Source organism: Podarcis liolepis, assembly GCF_965112155.1.
Source record: "Podarcis liolepis genome assembly, chromosome: Z".
Lineage (NCBI taxonomy): Eukaryota > Metazoa > Chordata > Lepidosauria > Squamata > Lacertidae > Podarcis > Podarcis liolepis.
In genome coordinates, this window is record NC_139570.1 from 47421523 (window position 1) to 47441388 (window position 19866).

The 19866-nt window shown below is 47.6% G+C and overlaps 1 protein-coding gene across 2 annotated transcripts in view; it reads left to right on the plus strand.

Moving 5' to 3' along the window:
• Positions 1 to 19866, plus strand: part of ENG (endoglin) — a 54387-nt gene that overhangs the window by 18487 nt on the left and 16034 nt on the right. The window contains exons 3-8 of one of the 2 annotated variants that reach the window (XM_083485853.1): positions 3918 to 4049; positions 12215 to 12380; positions 13539 to 13704; positions 15154 to 15295; positions 16920 to 17100; positions 19153 to 19298. In XM_083485853.1, coding sequence (XP_083341979.1) covers positions 3918 to 4049; positions 12215 to 12380; positions 13539 to 13704; positions 15154 to 15295; positions 16920 to 17100; positions 19153 to 19298 — 933 coding nt within the window. The remainder of the gene's footprint in view (positions 1 to 3917; positions 4050 to 12214; positions 12381 to 13538; positions 13705 to 15153; positions 15296 to 16919; positions 17101 to 19152; positions 19299 to 19866) is intronic. The other variant, XM_083485854.1, reaches the window with a different exon arrangement.

Below are 19866 nucleotides of genomic sequence, written 5' to 3' on the forward strand. Positions count from 1 at the left end.
GTGCCGCGGAACAGTGATTGAAAAACACTGGTTTAACCGGCCCATGGACCCCCGCCGCCCGCTCAGGGACCTCTGTTGCCTGCTCAGTCAGCTCTCCTGTAGCTAATGGTAAGCTGCACACGCCTCCTCCGCGCCGGAAATAGCGTTTGCGCATGTGTGCGTGCACACATACACTCCAGCCCACCGTGGGACTGTGAACCGGCCCAAGTCAAAAAAACTTTGCCGACCCCTTCTTTCAACTGTGCTGGCTTCCCCCAAAGAACTCTGGGAGCTGTAGTTCTTTAAGGTGCTGAGAGTTGTTAGGACGACCCCCTATTCTCCTCACAGGGCTGCAGTTCCCAAAGCTCCTTGTGAAGAGGCATCAGTTGTTAATTTACTCTGGAAATTGTCACCGTGTGATGAGGATGGGGGGTGTCCTCCAAAAACATCTCAAATCCCTTAAATTACAGCTCTCAGAATTCTTGGAACCATGGCTGTTTAAAGTGCTGTCTTAGCACCTTAAATGTATGGTGTGGATGAGGCCTGAGGCCTGATGGTAGTTAAAATCCTCTCAGGAGGGGGCTTTCCCTCCTCCCTCAAAATATTGAGCATGATGTGGAGAAAGTGAATAGAGAAACACACCCCCCCCCCCTCGCTCAGAATACTAGAACTTGAATAAAGCTGAATGTTGGAAGATTCAGCGCAGAAAACAAAGAAGAAAAATTCTCACTGTGCATAGTGAAATTTGGGGATTCATTCCCACAAGAAATAGAGGTGGCCTCCAATTTCAATGGCTTTAAAAGAGGATTGGACAAATCTGTGGAGGACATCAATGACTGCTGGGGAAATACATGTTAATAGAGGAAATTGCTTGCAAAAATCAGGAAGAGTTGTATATGCATATTGGGAGAAAGGCAGACTAAAGTGCTCACATTTTTATGAGGACTTTTTGTTTCAGTTTAATATTCATTCATTCATTCATTCATTTATATATTTGTTTTCTATCTTTCCTCTAAGGAGCACAAGGTGGCACACAAAATTCTGCCCCCCCCCCCAATTTTATCCTCACAACAACTTTGTGAGGTAGGATAGCCTGAGCATGAGTGATCGACCTCTCAGCGAGCTTTGTGGCCAAGAGGGGATTTGAATCCTGGTCTCCTGGGTCTTAGTCGAGCACCCTAACCGCCACAGCACACCGTCTCTCTTGTGGGCTGCTAAGTGTGATTCATTAGCACCCCAAGCCTTTAAACAAGAGGTTGAAGGGCTATTATAGTGCTAGGGTGGCAACTAAACTTTGTACAAGACGACTACAATATTTGTGGTCGGCATCAGAGATTTCAGTACCACTTGTGGAAAGTGAAGCGCTGGGCCTCTGAGCTCCCTCACTGCATATCACACAGAAACAAACACAAATCTGCTTCGATACAGGCAAGGGCACACAGGATTGTTGGTTTCCTCTTCAAGCTTTGTGTTTGAAGCCTGGGTCTGATGCTTACCCCCTATATTAACTGCAGTGAGAGGGAGACAGGTTGGTGACAACCTGAGGTCCTCTGTGCTTTATTTGCAAATGATTTCTCTAGGTTGCATGAGGTGCATACAAAGTTCAGCAGCATCACACTGGGGGCCGTCATGCTGGTTTGCTTGCTGTTTCATGGATGGCAGCACTTTTCTTTTAACTTGCAGCCATTTAAGAGACAGAAAAGTCTCCCATGTTAAAATTTCTCTGTGACTGCCGTCCATGCATGAGGGAGAACTGCATGGGCTGCTTCGGATTTCCTGGAAATTTCCACTGCATTCATTTACAGTGCTGAAGAGGCAGCACCCATGTTGGCACTGACCTGTGATAGGGCCTTCTTGGTGGCTGTTCCCTGTTTGTGGAACCCTTTCCCCGTGAGGTGTGTCTGGCCCCGCTTGTGTTACTATTCTGGAGGAAGGCATGGAAGGTCACTTCTGAAGGGGGCTTGAGGCAAACCATATGCACCCATTTTCATCCGGTGTAGCATAGTGGTTAAGAGTGTCAGACTAGAGACCAAGGTTCAAATCCCCCACTAAGTCGCGAAGTTCATCTTTCTCAGCCTAAACTACCCCTACAGGGTTGGTTGTGGGCATTAAATGAGGAGGGGGAGAAGAACCACATGTGCCACTCATTTTGCGCTCCTAAGAGAAAAATGTAGGACATAAATGCAACGATAAATAAATGCAATATCATATTTCCCTGCATTCTCTTCCCTCGGCCATTAAACAGGCCACCGGCCTCTGGCGACGTGGACGGACAGGCCCGGAAGTGGCTGAGGCCTAGATGCGGAGGAAATGATATTCACCCTATCCTGCCAGTAAATAGGATGGGAGCAAAAATCCCCCTCCTGTGTTTACAAAGGGGTTGGTGGGAGGGTGGTTGCGTAGCAGCCGGCCCCTGATGTCACAACTGTGGCATCCAGACAACTGGCTCCCAGCCCCGACCGAGCGTCAGGGGAGGGTAGGCCGGGGCGGGCGGTCAGGCTCCAGCCCGAAAAGAATTACTGGAAGCCGGTTTCTATAAGCAGATCCCAGTGCTCGAGCAGGCAGGAGAAAGCCTGCCGCCATTCTGGGGGGGAGAGAAAACAATGGCTTCTGAAAAAGGGCAGGGGGCTAAAAATAGATGCGGGCCTTTGCCAAGGCAGGACGGCGGAGACTCGAGGGGTCCTGTGGCCGCCCCCACAGAGCCGTGTTTATTCATTAGCTCATGCCACCGCTATTGAGCTGAATGTGTTGAGAGAGAGAGAGAGCACTTGGGTCTCTGGTCGTGTTTTTTGTTTTGATTTTTGCTGTGCTCCCGCCAACCACAAGCCTCCTACAAATTTCGGAGAGAACTGCTTTGGTAGCGATGGGCCGGGCAGATCAGTCCAAGGCTACATGTGCCACTGTGGTCACTGGCCTCCAGGTCTGACCTGAAGTCTCCAGATTTGCCTAGACCTGTCCAGGTTTGGGGAAGGCTGAATCTCCAGGTGTGTAAGAGTGATGGTGAGGAGAAGAAGATGAAGACGAAGACGACTGGCAGGATCTGGCTACAAATTATAGCGTAGGCAATCTTGTAGGGTTGGAGTGTCTGCCCTCCTTCACACCCCTCTCCCAAACTAACCTCCACGTCTAGGTCCCCACCCCACCATATCAACTGGCGCTGCCCCCATGTCTCAGGTGTGGGCCCTGAAATTGCAGAGTCTAGGATGCTCCTGACCTGGCAATCCTATGTACTGGGAGAGAGGGGGGGTCTCTTCTGGTGTTGGGACAGTAATGACTAGAAATAAAGAAGCAATGCCTCTCAAAGCTATTTAGTGATTTCATTAGCATTCCTCCTTTTGTATGTTCATCCTTACTGTGAGATATGCTAAGGTGAGAAACTGAGTGGCCCACAGTTACCCAGTGAGCTTCCTAGCCAAGTGGGGAGTTGAATCCTGGTCTCCCAAAGGTCCTAGTCCAACATTCTAGCCATTACACCACACTGGCTCTCCCTGCCATCACACTCTGCCTCTTTCTCCCAGTCCAATATCTCTTGGAGGTTCTCACCACTCCAAACCTACCCTACATCTTAACATTTTATTTTACAAATTTATACCCCACACTTTCATAACTATACAGAGAGGCAGAGCACAACATATAAAAGGATAAAATCAATCAATGATCCTTGAAAACATCACTGAAACATCAGCAAATATTGATGGATAAAAAGAAGAAAAAAATCATGTTGTACAAGCTTGTCTAATAAAAGAAGTTTTCAAGAAACCTCTGGCAGAAGGGAGGGATCCTGCCGAGCCTTTGCTGGTTCCACAGGGCAGGGCCTGCAACTCTAAAGACTACCACTTGGTTTAATAAATATCTTTAAAGACTACCACTTGGGCAGGAATCTCTTCACCTGTCCTGAAACACTTGACTGATGATCCCCTTTTCCATTTCTCTGCCAGATGCCCTTGACCCAGTTCAGCGTCAATGTGTCAGCAGCAAAAGGAGGCCAGAAGGTGGTTTTTGTGGTGAACTCCAACAAGCACGCCATTCTGAATGTAACTACAGGGGATCACCGCCTTGCCTTCGTCACGGTGAGTACCTGGGCTGAGCCACATCCTGCAGACCTTGTATAATATACATCAGGGTGGGGAGCCATTTTCAAGCATGAAAGGAGGGGGTGAAGCAAGGCCTGTGAGTGGTGTGGCCTGGGGAGAGACCTGGAGGTCAGAGAGAGAGAGACCAGAAGGGTTTTGGGGCCTAACATACAAGAAGTGTGGTGATAGACTGGAAGGGAATGAGTGAGAGGTGATGCTCTTCCATTGCTTTGTCCTTTCACTCTTTGCCTCCTTCTCGAATGGGACTTGGCAGCCAGTAGCTTGACCCACCTGGTATAACTGGGTACAATCCTGGGGTGGTGTCTTTCTTTATCTTAGCAGTTGAGAGAAGGGGAAGGTATGTGGATTCCAGAAAGTGAAGAAGACTAGTCAAATTTGTACACTAGAAAAAGGACCCTCAGCAAACAAGATTCTTGGTCATGAGTTAATCAGGGCAGGGCAGCGGGGGGCTAGGAAACACACTGCATTTTGCAGGGGGGGGCAGTTACATTTCAGGTGCTTTAAGTATACATCAGAAACCTTTAAGTGTGGGTGTAACAAGTACTTTTTCAAAAATGCATATTACACAAGTTTCGCTCTCATCAGGGAGACATAGGCACTCCTGGCCCTGCTTCACTCTCCAGGTGGCTAGGAGTGGTGGGAGCCATAGACCAAAACATCTTGAGGGCACCAGGCTGGCAAAGGCTGGAAAAAAGCAAAATTAATGGGATTGTGCACATGGTTCTGTCACGTGAAGCTTTGCCAATGAGCAGGAGCACCTATGTGTACTGGGGAAAACACAGTACAAACAGAATCGCAATATAATGTGTGGTCATGTCAACACTACTCATTTTGATGGGGGCAGTGTTTCCTCAACAGACACATGAGCATCCAGGGCAGCCCTTTCCAACTCGGTGACCTCCAGATGTTTTAGACTACATTCCCATTGGTTGTAGTCCAAAATATCTGGAGGCCATCAGGTTGGAAAAGTCTGGAGTAGGAAGGAGAAGCAAATGGACTGGGGGAGTCAAAAGCTGTGGCAAACTTCATATTCCAGTTCCAAGTTTAGAAATTATCCTTGTCAAAAGTGGAGTTCAAGGGGAATGGGAAGCAGGACTGGGGGAACTCATAACATGGAAACTGAATGGTGTCATCCAGAGAAGCTGGATATCGGGAAATTTGAGACATATGAAAGGAGGCATGTCTTCATGGGGCATGTAGTCAGGCTGTGGAATTTGTTCCCACACAATGTGACAATGGCCACCAACTTGGTGAGAAGAATCCACTGAGGGTAAGGCCACCAATGGCTACTAGTCATGATGAACATAAGAACGTAATGCTAACCTGCAGGATCAGGTCAATGCCCGATCTAGTCCAGCTTCCTGTTCTCACAGCAACTAGCCAGATGCCTGTGGTCTCCAACAATTGATATTCAGAAGCATTTCTGCCTACAACTGGAAGCATAGTCATCATGGCTCAGGTCTTGCTTGTGGGATTCTCACTGCGGCATCAGGTTAGCCAACTGAGAGGAGAAGATGCTGAACCAGACAGGCTTTTGTTCTGTTCCGTCAGGGCTCTCCATTTGTTCTTAACCAGAGGAGCAATAAAGGAAAGCACTTTGACCACAACTCCCACTATCCCTGCTTATTGGCTATGCTGGCCGGGGATGATGGGAGTTGGGAATCCAAGAATATCTGTCGGACCACTGGTTCCCCATTGATGAGCTAGAGCACGATGCTTTCTCCTTGGTATATCAGTCCATCGGGTAATGGACTATTGACTGACAGATTGTTTGACTGTATTTATACCCCACCATTCACAACAGCCCCAACCTAGCTCACCCAAAGGAGTGGGTGAAGGAACCTCCTATCAAGGTACCATAAAATATAAACACATACACACTCATATACCAGGCAAGCAAGAGTCATTATTGGTTTACAATTGCACAGGCTGCTCAGGTATTCTGGAAGAGGGTTGTAGAAGCAAGCATACAAGCAGGAAGGGACTGCAATGTCAGTGGCACTGAATCAGGATGGCTGCTCAACACCGGCTGCAAAAAGTGTTCCCCATTGCACAGCATGCGCCAGCCTGCTCTTGCCATTGGGATGCAGAGTAGTGCATGCAGGCATCTCAAAAAGCCCATGCAGGCTTACATAGTGCTATCCTGGATGTGCCGTTAACGCCGTTACCACAGGCACCTTTTTAGTGACTTAGTTACCAAACAGCTAGATGCAGGTTGACTAGCGCATGGGCCTCATGCTTGGAACAGACCAAGGATCAGTCTCAACACACAGAAGCATAAGAAGAGCCCTGCTGGATCAGACCAGAGGCCCATCTAGTGGAGTATTCCATTCCTGTAGTGACCAGCCAGGTCCCTGTGGGAAGTCCCAAGGAGGACATAAGCACAACAGCTACATCTTAGCTCCTGCAGCAGACACAGTGTACCAGATTCTGGCATGGCTGGGTGAATGTTACCCTTGATTACCTTATCCTCCATGGATTTGTCTAGTCCTATTTTTAGAGCCGTCCAAGTTGGTGGCCATAAAGACACCTTGGGGGAGTGAATAAATGTCAAGAACTTATCTGTCTGCCGCCACTGTGTGAAAAAGGACTACCTTGCGCATGCCCTGGATATCCTACACTTTCGCATTATTGGAAGACCTTGAAGGATTCCAGTACTGTATTTAGGAGAGAGGGAGGGAAACCTCTCCCTCTCCCTCTCCACTCCATGCCAAATTTTGTGCCCCTTTGTCATGTCGCAACCCATGACTTTGCAAGGCCCCCGCAGGTCCGCTTCCTCTGCCCATGGATCTCTCTGCCGCAGCGGCGTAGCGTGAGTTGTCAGCACCCGGGGCAACGCAAGTAATTTGCGCCCCCTAACCCGGGGCAAGGCAAGTAATTTGCGCCCCCCAACCCCTAACCTGCGAGTTGCCGCTGGCGCTGCCGCGCAAACAACGCTGCTTGCCCGGAGGAGGATGGAGGCAGAAGCAGCCGCCGCCTGTGGCTCGGCCGAGGGGATGGCGGCGGCGGCGGCAGGGTGCAGAGGCTGCCCGTGCCCGGCCAGGCGTCAGTGGCGGCGTCGGCGCTGCTGCAGCGGCTGCTCCTCCTGCGAGCAGTGAGCGGAGCGCAGCCACAGCGACAGCGGGGGGCGCGCGCGCTAGGGCGCAAGGCTGGCGGTGGCGGCGGGGAGCCCGGCGGAGGAAGGAACTTGTCCCTTCCCTCTGGACTCGCGCCCCCCCAGATGTTGCGCCCGGTGCGGTCGGCACCCCTGGCACCCCCCACGCTACGCCACTGCTCTGCCGGGAGGCTCTGTGACGCAGATAACCTGGGGAAAATCTCCCATTTCCTCTGGCTGTTTGGCGTAGGGTCAGGGATGGTGCTTGGCTCCAGCCAGCTCAGCCGAGCCTGTGAGCTTTGTTAGCAAAATAAAACCCTTTTCCTATTTGTGTCTAATAATAAAAAAGGGCTGACAATGGAGGCGGGATGGGGGAGGGCAGTGGCGCGAGAGGCACAATCAGATGCAGTGCGGCACCATTAGTTCATGCTGGAGGGCAGGCCGCCACCCCCACCCCCGCCGCCACTGTACTGCCTTCTTGGACGTTCCATTCCGTGCCCTGTATGGGGTCAGGAGGGAGATGGAGGTGTGCAAGGCAGCTCTTAGTCACCTTTTCTCTTTCCATTCCTTGCATTGTTGGCTGGCAAAAGGGAGCCTTTAGGCTGTGACAAATTGGGTGGGGGGGTGAGCCACCATCCCCTGGAAAATCCCAAAGCCAGGCCAAACTAGCTTCCTGATGAGCCATCCCTTCCAAAATACTGGTTTTTGAAATGTCTGAAAGATTGAGAAGAGTTGTGTTGGTTTTTCTTTTTAAGAAAAGAAAGAAAACACACTTTTTGGAGTCTTAGTAAGTAATCTGGTTACAGGTAGGTAGCCGTGTTGGTCTGCCATAGTCGAAACAATATAAAAAAATTCCTTCCAGTAGCACCTGAGAGACCAACTAAGTTTGTTATTGGTATGAGCTTTCGTGTGCATGCACACTTCTTCAGATACCAATAACAAACTTAGTTGGTCTCTAAGGTGCTACTGGAAGGAATTTTTTTATATTGTTTCGATCAGTTTCTCGGTTTTCCTATCTTAAATCCAGTAACCCCCACCCCACATTCTGCAGTAATTGGCATTAACTGGCAACTGGAGGGGAAAACCCTGAGAAAATGCACCAGCGTTTTAGTGCATCCTGGTGTGAGAAGGATGCAACAGCTGACGACACCCTGGCAGTCCTGGGGGCTGGCTGGGCATTGTGAGGAATGCACCCCACAAAAAATTCTGTTCAGGGTGACAGGCCCCCAGCCTCCCCCTCCCCCCCCCCCCCGTGCTATACCTCTGAGTCTGATTTATACTAATATCAGCCAAGGGAGGGCAAAGTCAGCCATGCAAACCCCAACCCATGTTTTCATCTTTCTTAACAAACGGGATTTAAAAGTAAAATAAAATGGAAATTCCCAAATATGTTGCTCTTTCTAATGTTGGTTGTGCAGCTATTCCTTCAAAGAATTCCTTTTGAGCCTGGCCAACCTCACAGGACTGATTGTTTGACGCCTGACTCTTTTCTGCTTTCAAGGCAGACAACAATAGGTTATAAAATTCCTTTGATCGTGGGGGGAGATTAGCTGTCAGCTTCTGCCTGACCTCTCTGACTTGTTCTTTCCTCTCTGTGCTGAGAAGGTGACTGGGGGGTCACAGAGAGCCTTTGTGTCATTCCTTTTCCGTAACCTACAGGGGGATAGAAAGTGTAAAAATAAATTCTGAAAATTGTAGCTGGCAGAAGTAACTGCACAGCTATTGGTGTGCCAAAAATCATTTCCTGTTTCCTTCTTGGATGCCCAAAAGTGTAAGTGCCATCTCATAAACAGCTTAGAACTGCAGTACCTCAAAGACCACCTCTCCTGATTGGAACCAACCCAGACCCAGTGATTATCACCTGAGGCCTTTCTTCGTGTGCCTCCCCCACAAGGCATGCAGAGGGTGGCAATACGAGAACAGGCCTTTTCTGTGGTGGCCCCCCATTGCGGGATGCTCTTCCCAGGCAGCTTCGCCTGGTGCATCCATTGCATATCTTTAGGTGCTAGGCAAAAGATTTCCTCTTCTCACAGGCCTGTGGAACTTTGAGGTTATTATTTTATGTATTTTTGTGTTTTCATATTTTAAACTGCCCTGTGATCCCCAGATGAAGGGCTGTATAGAAATTTAATAAATAAAAATAAATAAAATAAATGTTACAGGCATCATCATGGAGCAGTGACCAAACACCCACTGTAATGACATTACAGCCTCCAGTCTTTCTCTGATAAAAAAGCAGGGATGTCCCTGAACTAGGAAGGCATGTTGGAAGATTCAGGACAGATAAAAGAAAGGACTATGGAACTCCCTCCCACCAGAAGCATTGATGGCCACTAAACCAGATGGCTTCAAAAGAGGATTAGTCAAGTTCATGCACGTAAAGGCTATCCTCTGCCTCCACAGTTGGTGGTAGAAATGCTTCTGTATCCCAGTTGCTGCAAACCACAGTGCCCTTGTGTTTAGACCAGTGTTTCCCAACCTTTTTTGGGCAAAGGCACACTTGTTTCATGAAAAAAATCTCGAGGCACACCACCATTACAGCCCCGTGACGTCAGCGCGCAGCGTCACGCCGGGAGGGACATGAATTGCTAGCAAATTACATAATCACCTCCTTGAGGGCTGGCTCATCTTCTCCGAAGGCAGAACCCCATTAATTAACAGCACAGACTCACACCATAGCCAAGACGAGGGGGGAAAACCTCAGTCATGCACAGTCATGCACATGTGGGGGCTAAATGAGGACGAAGACCGGGCAGAGAGCAGGGTTCAAATCACCCCACCTGGCCAGGACAATCCCTGGGTGCTCCCTTGGGCCACTCGCCTGACCCACCTCGCAGGGCTGTTGTTGCGAGGATAACACGGGGAGAACCACGCGCGCCCCCGGGAGCTCCTTGGAGGAGAAAGCGGGCGATGAATGCAATGCACGAAATATATGAGAGGCAACCAGGTTTTGCAGGTGAGGGGCCCCCGCCAGCCTCCGCTTCCAACACCCGGCGCAACGACGCCAAAGTTTCCCCCCGGGCTCGGCTCGGGGAGCAGCGCTGCTCCCCCCCGGCTCCCCTTCGCCCTCCCGGCTCTCTCTGCCGCCCACTGGGGACCCCCCTCACCTGCCAAGTCCGGAGCGCCGGTGGAAGTTGCATGCATGCATGCAGGGCGCCGCGTTGCCATTGCATTGCACTGCACTCCATGCAACGCCTGCACGCATGCATTGCCTTGCACGCACGCCAAGGGGTCTCCCCGCGGTCCGATGCGTCCCCTCCGGCGCGGATGCAGCATTGCAAAAATAAAACCCCCCCGACACAGCCCTACCTGGGGGGCAGCCTCCGCCTCGCCGCTCCGCCTCCGCGGGGATCCCCGGGCTCCATCCTGCCGCCCGATCTCCGCGGGGGCGCAGGCAGGCTGCGCGGGGTCTGTGCGGAAGAGCTCCTGCCCGCCCGGCCGCCACCGCCGCGCTCATTCCGTGGCCGGGAGAAGAGCGCTTCAAACAAAACGCCCGGCCCGCCAGGCCACGCTGGGAAACGTAGTTCGTGCACCCCGCGCGGGCGCGGAGCCCAAGGGCGAGGGGACTACGGATCCCGGCAGCCCCCGCGCCGGGGACGGAGGGGGAGAGGCCGGGTGCAGGGATGGAGGGACGGGTGGGCGAGCGAGTGAGTGAGTGGCAGCCGCCAAGCCTTGGCCGAGAGCCAGGAAGGGCCTCCCCGGAGGAGGAGGGAGGCGCAGAGCGGGAGGGAGGGAGGGAACCCCAGGGGTCAGCTAGTGATGGCGCCCCAATCGAAAATTTGACTTAAAAAAAAAATCTTTCGAATTTTTTAATTTTTCCCGCGGCACACCAGGCAACATCTCGCGGCACACTAGTGTGCCGCGGAACAGTGGTTGGGAAACACTGGTTTAGACCCTGCTTTTGGGTTTCCCACAGGCATCTGCTTGACCACAGTAAGAACAGAATGCTGGACTACATGGGCCACTGGCCTGATCCAGCAGGATCTTCTCGTGCTCTTATGTGCCCCCCCCCCACTCCCATGTCCAAGGAGGTTGTCTAGAAGGGAATGTAGCACTCAGGTTGAAAACGGTTGCCCTACCCTGCTGTATTTAAATACTACACCTCCACACAGAGACAATTGGTGTTTCTGGAAGTGAAGAAAATTTAAACAGGGCTCATTTGCAATGCACGTGGGTTCAAAGTGTACAATCACTTGCAAAATGTGTGCAGTTAAATTATGAAATTTGCTACCCTTATTTGAGCATGATGTCTTCACATGGAGATCCAATGATGTCGAAGTAGGTGCTGCAGGTGAGGTTGGGAGGAAGGCACCCATAGGCTGTCACTCCTGTTCCTCCCTGTGTAAGTGGAGCTGTTAGGGATGGGGGAGAAATTTTGTTTGGTTTGCATTTTAATGCAAACTAACAAATTGATAGTTCACAAAACAGTGTGCAAACCAACATGTACCTACCCATCAAAACTCACCCTTTGCAAATTTTGTGATGCAACTTTCCAACCCAAAAATGAGTACAAACATGAATTTATTAATGGGAAGTGTGCACAAAAATACATTTAATCATGAAAATAACATTTAAGATGCATTATATTAGGGGGTATAGCTTGCAAAAATGAAGACTGGAAAAAAGGAGAAACTGAGAAGAAACCAGAAATGACTGATTTGTCCACTACTCTGAGTGACTGGACAATATATCACCTCATCCAGCTCCCTGTCTCCTGACTGCGTGGAACTCCCCTTTTAAAAATAGAAAAGTGAGGCCAAAGTTGCAAGACCCAATGCTGTCCAAGGACTATCTCTCAATGTTGTGCTTGAATCCAGACATGAAATACATGAAGGATTTATAGAGTGCAACTCTCATTGCCAAAAGGAAACACTAGGGCCCCTTTTTCAGCCAGAACTTCGTGGAACTCAGTTCTAGCACCTCTCAGGTCTCCATTGCTATTATAAGAAAATGAGGGAGGTGTTCATGATGAGCTCCAGCATCTCTTTTCTATAAAAATAGCACGGGGAACACTCTGATTTTATTCTGCTGTACATTTCTTTTCCAGGATGTGAAGAAACTCACGGTCATAGGGTTCAACAAAGAAATCAACAAAACCGATTTGCCTTCCTCCAATGCGGAGATCCTAAATTGGGCCAAAACTAAATATGAGGGTGTCAGCACCTTTGTAGAATTGGAAGACCCTCAGAAGATTAACTTTCAAGTCAACAGAGGTCAGTTCTATTAAGATGGTGTTTCTTAGGTCAAAGTGTAGCAGGAGTCCTCCCTATAGAGCACCCTTCCTCAATCTGTGGTCCTCCGCATGTTGTTGGACTACAACTCCCATCAATTGCTGGCTGAGGCTGATGAGAGTTATAAGAGTTCAAAATATCTGGAAGACACCAGGTTGGTGAGGAATGCTATAGAGCCACAATGACTTGCTAAGGGGAGCTTACCCCACCTGATTCAAATCATTTGCATGCAGTTACTAATGATGCGGGTGGCGCTTTGGGTTAAACCACTGAGCCTAGGGCTGGCCAATCAGAAGGCTGGCAGTTCGAATCCCCGTGATGGGATCAACTCCCATTCGGTCCCAGCTCCTGTCAACCTAGTAGTTCGAAAGCACGGCAAAGTGCAAGTAGATAAATAGATACCGTTCCAGCGGGAAGGTAAGCTGCAATTCTGTGTGCTGCTCTGGTTTCACCAGAAGCGGCTTGGTCAAGCTGGCCACATGATCCAGAAAAACTGTTTGCGGACAAACACTGGCTCCCTCGGCCTATAGAGCGAGATGAGCGCCGCAACCCCAGAGTTGTGCATGACTGGACCTAATGGTCAGGGGTCCCTTTACCTTTACCTTTTACTAATGAATTAAATTGAGTTCAACTGATGTATTAATTGATTAGATCTGCATGAATTTGGATTTGACTAAAAACACTGAATGAATGAAAAATGGGCCATATATGGGTGGCTTTACATCCACTTTGCAAATCACAATCTATCAGAAGACAGCCCTGTATTTGAAGGGCTCTTCTCTTTGAAGCACTGACCAAGGGAAAGCAGGAGTGGTCCTGAAGTTGCCTATCCAGAGTGAACACCTGAACAGAAAAGTCAGTAGGCACACTAGTCACCTGATCAGTCTTTCCCACCAGGGTGAGATGTATTGTGCTTCTTCTTATAGTCATTTTTCTAAAATTCCATCAGTGCATTTAAATCAGCACATCCAAATTTTATGCAGACCTGTATCCTCTTTTTCTTAGTGAATGATTTCCTCTTTTTTGATGATACATAAACAGTCATATCATTGCATGTGTTTTTCTCTTATTGAGCATCAGCCATCTCCTGCTCTTTCTGCCTGAGCAAGTTTTCCACAGTTGTTCTTTTGTCTCCTTCAGAGCCCAGCTCATCTGAGAAATGTGTACCTGAGAGCTATTTTGATGCTGAGCCATACCTAGAGGCTGAGTTTGACTCTGACAATACCAAGAGCTGTCTGAATTCCACTGTACACCCTGGAAAAGAGGCCCACATCATGTGGCTCCAGCAGAGTCCTCCAGACTCTGGGTAATTTGGTTGCATGGATCTAACTTCTGACTTGCGAGTAAATTATGCAAATAATAATGTTCACATTTCCACCAGTTTTGTCCTGCAATATTCTTGTGTGGCTTGTGATATTTTTGGCAATGATCAGGCTGCAAAAATGGGTAAGGAAGAAGGCTTGAGTTGATAGTACAGGTCCACAATGTATAGCCATTTAAGAGACTTACCACAATAAACATTTGGTGCTTCCTGGCGCTCCCCAAAAAGAAAGAAACTGTAAAGAGGGAAGACTGGTGTTAATATATATTGGCAAGGAGGCACAGACTTGAAAAATTGGAGGGAACAGATAAGCCGATAGATATGGGGAATATTATATTCAACTCAGTAGAAAAAATAAGGACACACCCACCTTAATAGAAGTACATAAGTCTTGATAATGATCAAAAGGTTGGCCAGCCCAAGCCTGAGGTTCCCTAACTTTGCAACATTAGGAAGTAGATAAATTAACCTTAACAATTATAAAGGGAAGGAAACTTAGCCTTTTAGATCAGAATTCATAGTGATACATAGGAAGATATGCCTCAATAGATACTATAAAAAAATTCCTTCCAGTAGCACCTTAAAGACCAACTAAGTTAGTTCTTGGTATGAGCTTTCGTGTGCATGCACACTTCTTCAGATACACACTTCTTCAGATACACACTTCTTCAGATATTGAGTGTATCTGAAGAAGTGTGCATGCACACGAAAGCTCATACCAAGAACTAACTTAGTTGGTCTTTAAGGTGCTACTGGAAGGAATTTTTTTATTTTGACTATGGCAGACCAACACGGCTACCTATCTGTAACTGTATCAATAGATACTGTAAGGTTGATAACCTTAATGAAAAAGAAAGAGCAATCAACCTTATAGGTGGGCCTTAATCAATTTTGATAGATCAGCTTAATAGCGAGGTAGCATTAGTAAAGGTAGGGAAGAAGAAAAGTCTATTCATATTCTGATCCATGGTCAACTGGGAGACTAATGGACAATTTCTGGTGTCTACCAGTTGTGGAAATTTTTGCAAAGAGGCCTTGACTAAGCTGTATCACAGTTCTGTCTTAAGCAAAAGGTGCATATTCAGGATCACTGAACACAGATTAGCTATGCCTGTTGAGCCATGAGAGATCATGAGTATTGCTTTGCCTTTGTAAATTTAAAACACACCAGGGGACCATGAGAAGTCTTGTTGAAAATAACAGCAGAGCAGACTAGACAAGACCAAAGCCAGCCTGCCTCTGATGTTAATGCCTTACATGATGCAGGTGACAAACACAGGTTGAATAGCAAGGCGGGTGTCATGTTGGTGATTAACATGCTATTCCAGTCTGGTTTACCAACGGGGGATCTGCTAGGTGTTGCATGGGCTGTTAAAAAGAAATACCTTGGTCAACAATGAGCCCTTATCATTTATCCTTGGGTTTGTTCTCCAGCACACAGGCTGTGGATCTGAACATCAAAGTGACATGCAGTAATGGAAAACCAGCTAAGGAGCTGACCACACTGCTAGTGCTTAAAAGCCACGAGAGGATGTTTTGGAACATTGATCAGATGCCTGAATATGTGAAATTCATGGTAAGAGCGGGAGAGAAATGCCCTCTGGCTGCTGAAGTTATGGGCTTAGAACTTCATGATTACTATTATTCATAAACGCAAAGCTAGATGTGTTGATCCAGACAAAAAGGGCATGAAGGGGGACATTCAGCTCCTGGGCCTGAGATTTTCCACCTCTGCCTTACATATAAGAAGACCATTCTGCTTCTCACAGTGGCCAATGAGAGGGTTATGGGGAGTCCACAAGTAGGGCATGAAGGCCTCTGCTATTGAAGCTCCCTGCAGGAACTTGTATTCAGAGGCAGACAGAGTGGTGCAAGGGTGAAACATCTGCCAGTCACACCAAACTCTGATTAGGGCTGGCCCAACACTTTTCAGCCCCTGAGGCAAACCCCAAAATGGCATCTCCCCTCCCCACCATGGAAGAATGGGGTCAAGGAAGACCAATATCAGGAACAAGGGTGGAAGGAAGGAAGGAAGGAAGGTCAACATTGAGAGATGCTGCCCTGGTGGACCCTGCTGCCTGAGGCGGTTGCCTCATGGACATTGTAGCCAATGCTACAATAATGGGCATTGGTAAAAAGGTAAAGGGACCCCTGACCTTTAGGTCCAGTCACGGATGACTCTGGGGTTGCAGCGCTCATCTCGCTTTATTGGCCAAGGGAGCAGGCATACAGCTTCGGGGTCATGTGGCCAGCATGACTAAGCCGCTTCTGGCGAACCAGAGCAGCGCACGGAAACGCCGTTTGCCTTCATCTACTTGCACTTTGACGTGCTTTTGAACTGCTAGGTGGGCAGGAGCTGGGACTGAACAATGGGAGCTCACCCCGTCGCGGGGATTCGAACCACCGACCTTCTGATCGGCAAGCCCTAGGCTCTGTGGTTTAGACCACAGCGCCAGCCACATTGGTAGTCATGTGCTAAAGAAACAAAATTATTAGACACTGTTTTTCAGGAGAGGAACAACATAATAGGTAAAACCGTTACAATTCCCCAGCTATCATCACAGAATATATTCACAGAGGAAAATGAAGACGTGCTCTTCTTTAATCTAAGAGGGCCTACATTAGTGGTAGTGAGGATTCTGATGGCATGTTAGTGGAACGGCCAAAGGGATTCCCCAAGTTGCTCTCAAATTAAAGACTCACTCAAAAGCTTCGTATATAAGTTGAAAGAAACACCCTTTCACTGTGAACTGGTACAACTTTATTGTAAGAACCACAAGTCAAGCTGCAACAGGAAGGTTCAGGAAACGTACATAAGGATTTCGGCTATATGACTGCAAAATGACTATTTTGTCAGAACTTGGTATTGCAATATCCCCATCTGTTAAACTTACCTTGAAGATTTTTTTAAAAAATGAGATTTACAATATGTCATGAAGTCCGATAACAGCCTGCAGTTCTGTATGTGACTACACATTTGATTTTGATTATGTTAAGTTTTCAAAATTTTGCTAAAGAATAAATAACCAGAAGAAGAAAAGGGGCATGGCTAACTTAGCTCCGTTCCTTTCAGTAAGTTTACTCTGAGCTGAACACGCTTGGAGATAATTCTTCTTTTGGGCAACCGTGTGTACTACCATGAATGGAAACATACGCTGAAGAAGGTCCTTGCTAAACTTTCATTTCTTTTTCTCCTGTAGGTGTCAGGAAAATACTCCATTAAGAAAATAACCAAGGAGCCAATTAACGGTACTGTCCTCCCAGACAGCAAAGAAGGCCTGATCAAAGAAGCCCGTGACAAGGACTTCGCCTTCATCGCTTCTTACACAGAAATTCCAGCTGCCAAAAGCATCACCCTTGAACTGGTCAGGGATTGTGGTGGTGAGTTTGCCCAGTTTCAAGTTGGCTACATCAGACCTAAGCATGTTGGTGGCACTTGGCTGGAACAGAGCCAGTGCAGTAAAAACCTTGCAGGATCATTTTCTGAGGGTTCCAGGTCCTACTACAGGATACTATTCATCTCTAGCATTAATAGAGAGCATGGGACTCTTAATCTCAGGGTTGTGGGTTCAAGCCCCACAATGGACAAAAAAATCCTGCGTTCCCGGAGGGTTGGACTAGATGACCCTCATGGTCCTTCTAACTCTACAATTCTATGATTCACAAGCCTTCCCTCAAAAATCCTTACGCCTTAGGAACATAAAGATAAGGGTAAAAGTACCGCTGACCATTAGGTCCAGTCTCAGGCTATTCTGGGGTTACCGCGCTCATCTCACTTTACTGGCCAAGGGAGCCGGCGTTTGTCCACAGACAGTTTTTCCGGGTCATGTGGCCAGCATGACTAAGCTGCTTCTGGTGAAACCAGAGCAGCGCACGGAAACGCTGTTTACCTTCCCACTGGAGTGGTACCTATTTTTCTACTTGCACTTTTTGGCATGCTTCCGAACTGCTAGGTTGGCAGGAGCTGGGACAGAGCAACGGGAGCTCACCCCGTTGCAGGGATTTGAACCGCCGACCTTCTGATTGGCAAGCCCAAGGAACATAGGAAGCTGCTTTACATTGAGTGGTCCACCTCTGTCAATGTTTACACTCACTGTCAGTGGTAGTTCAAGGTTTGGGACAGGGTTTCCCCCCAGCCCTGTGTGAAGATTGAACCTGGGACCTCTGCATGCTCTCGCTGAACTATGGCCTCCCCTCCCCTTTCCTTAGAGCTCAAAGTAGCAAAACAATCACCATCCTGTGAAACAAAAGCCCTGTCCAGGCATTCACTACCTCATGTGATTAGAATCGCAGGAGTTAGACCAGGAGTGTCAATGTGGTGTGTTCCAGATATTGCTGGACTACAACTCCCATCAGCCCAAGTCACTATGGCCAATGGCCTGGGATGATGGGAGTTGCAGTCCAAGCACACATGGAGGGCAACAGGGTGGCTATCCCTGAGTTAGACACGCTCAACATGTTCCCTTGGTCACATTAAAAAAAGCCACCCCTCACATCGAGCTATAGATTATGATTGATTGATTGATTGATTGATTGATTGATTGATTATAATTATATGCTGGCCCTCATCCAAAGACACAGGGTGGTTTACAGGATAAAAATACAAAATGAAAACACAAAATATGTATCACAATAAGAACAAAAATCAAACAAACCAATACCCCCCCCCGTTTGTTTAATTAGCCAGAGGCCTGAGAGAAGAGGAATGTTTTTGCCTGGTTCCTAAAGATATGTAAGAAGGTGTCAGGTGAGCCCCCCTGGGGAGAGCATCCCAAAAACAGGGAGCCACTGCAGAAAAGGCCCCTTCTCATGTTGCCACCCTCCGGACCTCTTGTGGAGTAGACACACAAAGAATGGCCTCAGATGATTACTGCAGAGTCTGGGTTGGTTCATATGGAGAGAGGTTGTTAGAGAGGTATTGCGGCTCTAAGCTGTTTAGGGCTTTGTACGTCAAAACCAACACTTTGAATTAGGGCCCAAAGACAAACCTTACAGTACCAAGCTATCAAAGGCTTTTCACCAAAGCCAGACTAAACGTCTTTCCTTCTGCAGTGTTGGATGGCAGGTTGAGAGGAGTTCCCTACCAGGACAGACTTTGCTCGTGTGCTCAAGACATCCATTCCATAAAACATATTTTGCTGCACTGTGCGAAATATGAGCAAGCCAGGGCTGAACTGATACTACCCTTGTTGGTACCTTTCCTGGGAAAATCAGAGGCTCACTACGTCAGGTTCCTATTGGAAGGCCGGACAAATGCTAGAACATTAGCAGTGGCGAAGTTTTTATCGGTGGTTGCAAGAACCAATGATCCCTATCTTTAAGTCTGAACAAAATGCTTGTTTAACCTGGAGGTAGGCTGTATGAATTGTGTATTGCTTTGTAACGATTTGTTGGGTCTCCGGACCGTAATAAAGATTGTTGTTGTTAATTTAGAAGGAAAGAAAACTGAGGTGACGACAGCACCACACAGCAAGATTTCAAAACCGTCCGGGGTGGTTCAAGGGCTGATACAACTTTCCCCTCCATGGAAGTGCACAGAGAACGCCATCGAGGTAGCATTCCCCAAGTCGCTCTTGGAGGTGAGGAGATTTTCTGCTCATTTTGTGCCCTTCCAAAACTTATAAGCAATTTCCTTTAATATAATGCATTTTTGTATATTACTTTCACTGATATTTGCATTTTTATGGGCACTTTCCTCTAATATATACATATTCATACACCCTGGTTGGTTGGAGAACTACATCATAAAATTTGGAGAAGTGTGAATTTTGAAGGATAGCTGTGTTTCGGTTCACATGTTAGTATAAGAATTAGGTTAGAATTAGGTTGTTTCTTACATAACGCTTGCAAAAACATATATATTAATAAAAACTGCGTGGAAATTTTGTTAGGAAAAATTTGCACTAATTAGAGTCTGAGTTTTCATGTAGATTTACTGCAGATTGCTGCATAAATATGGAGAACTTAATTTAATTTTAATTTTTAGAAGAAGTAAGATCCTATAGACCATTACCCTATTAACCAGAATATATATATATATATATATATATATATATATATATATATATATATATATATATATATATGCAGGTTTTGGTGTCCTCGGGTGTCTTCCCGTGTAAAAGTTGGGGTGTCTAGGCGACGTTT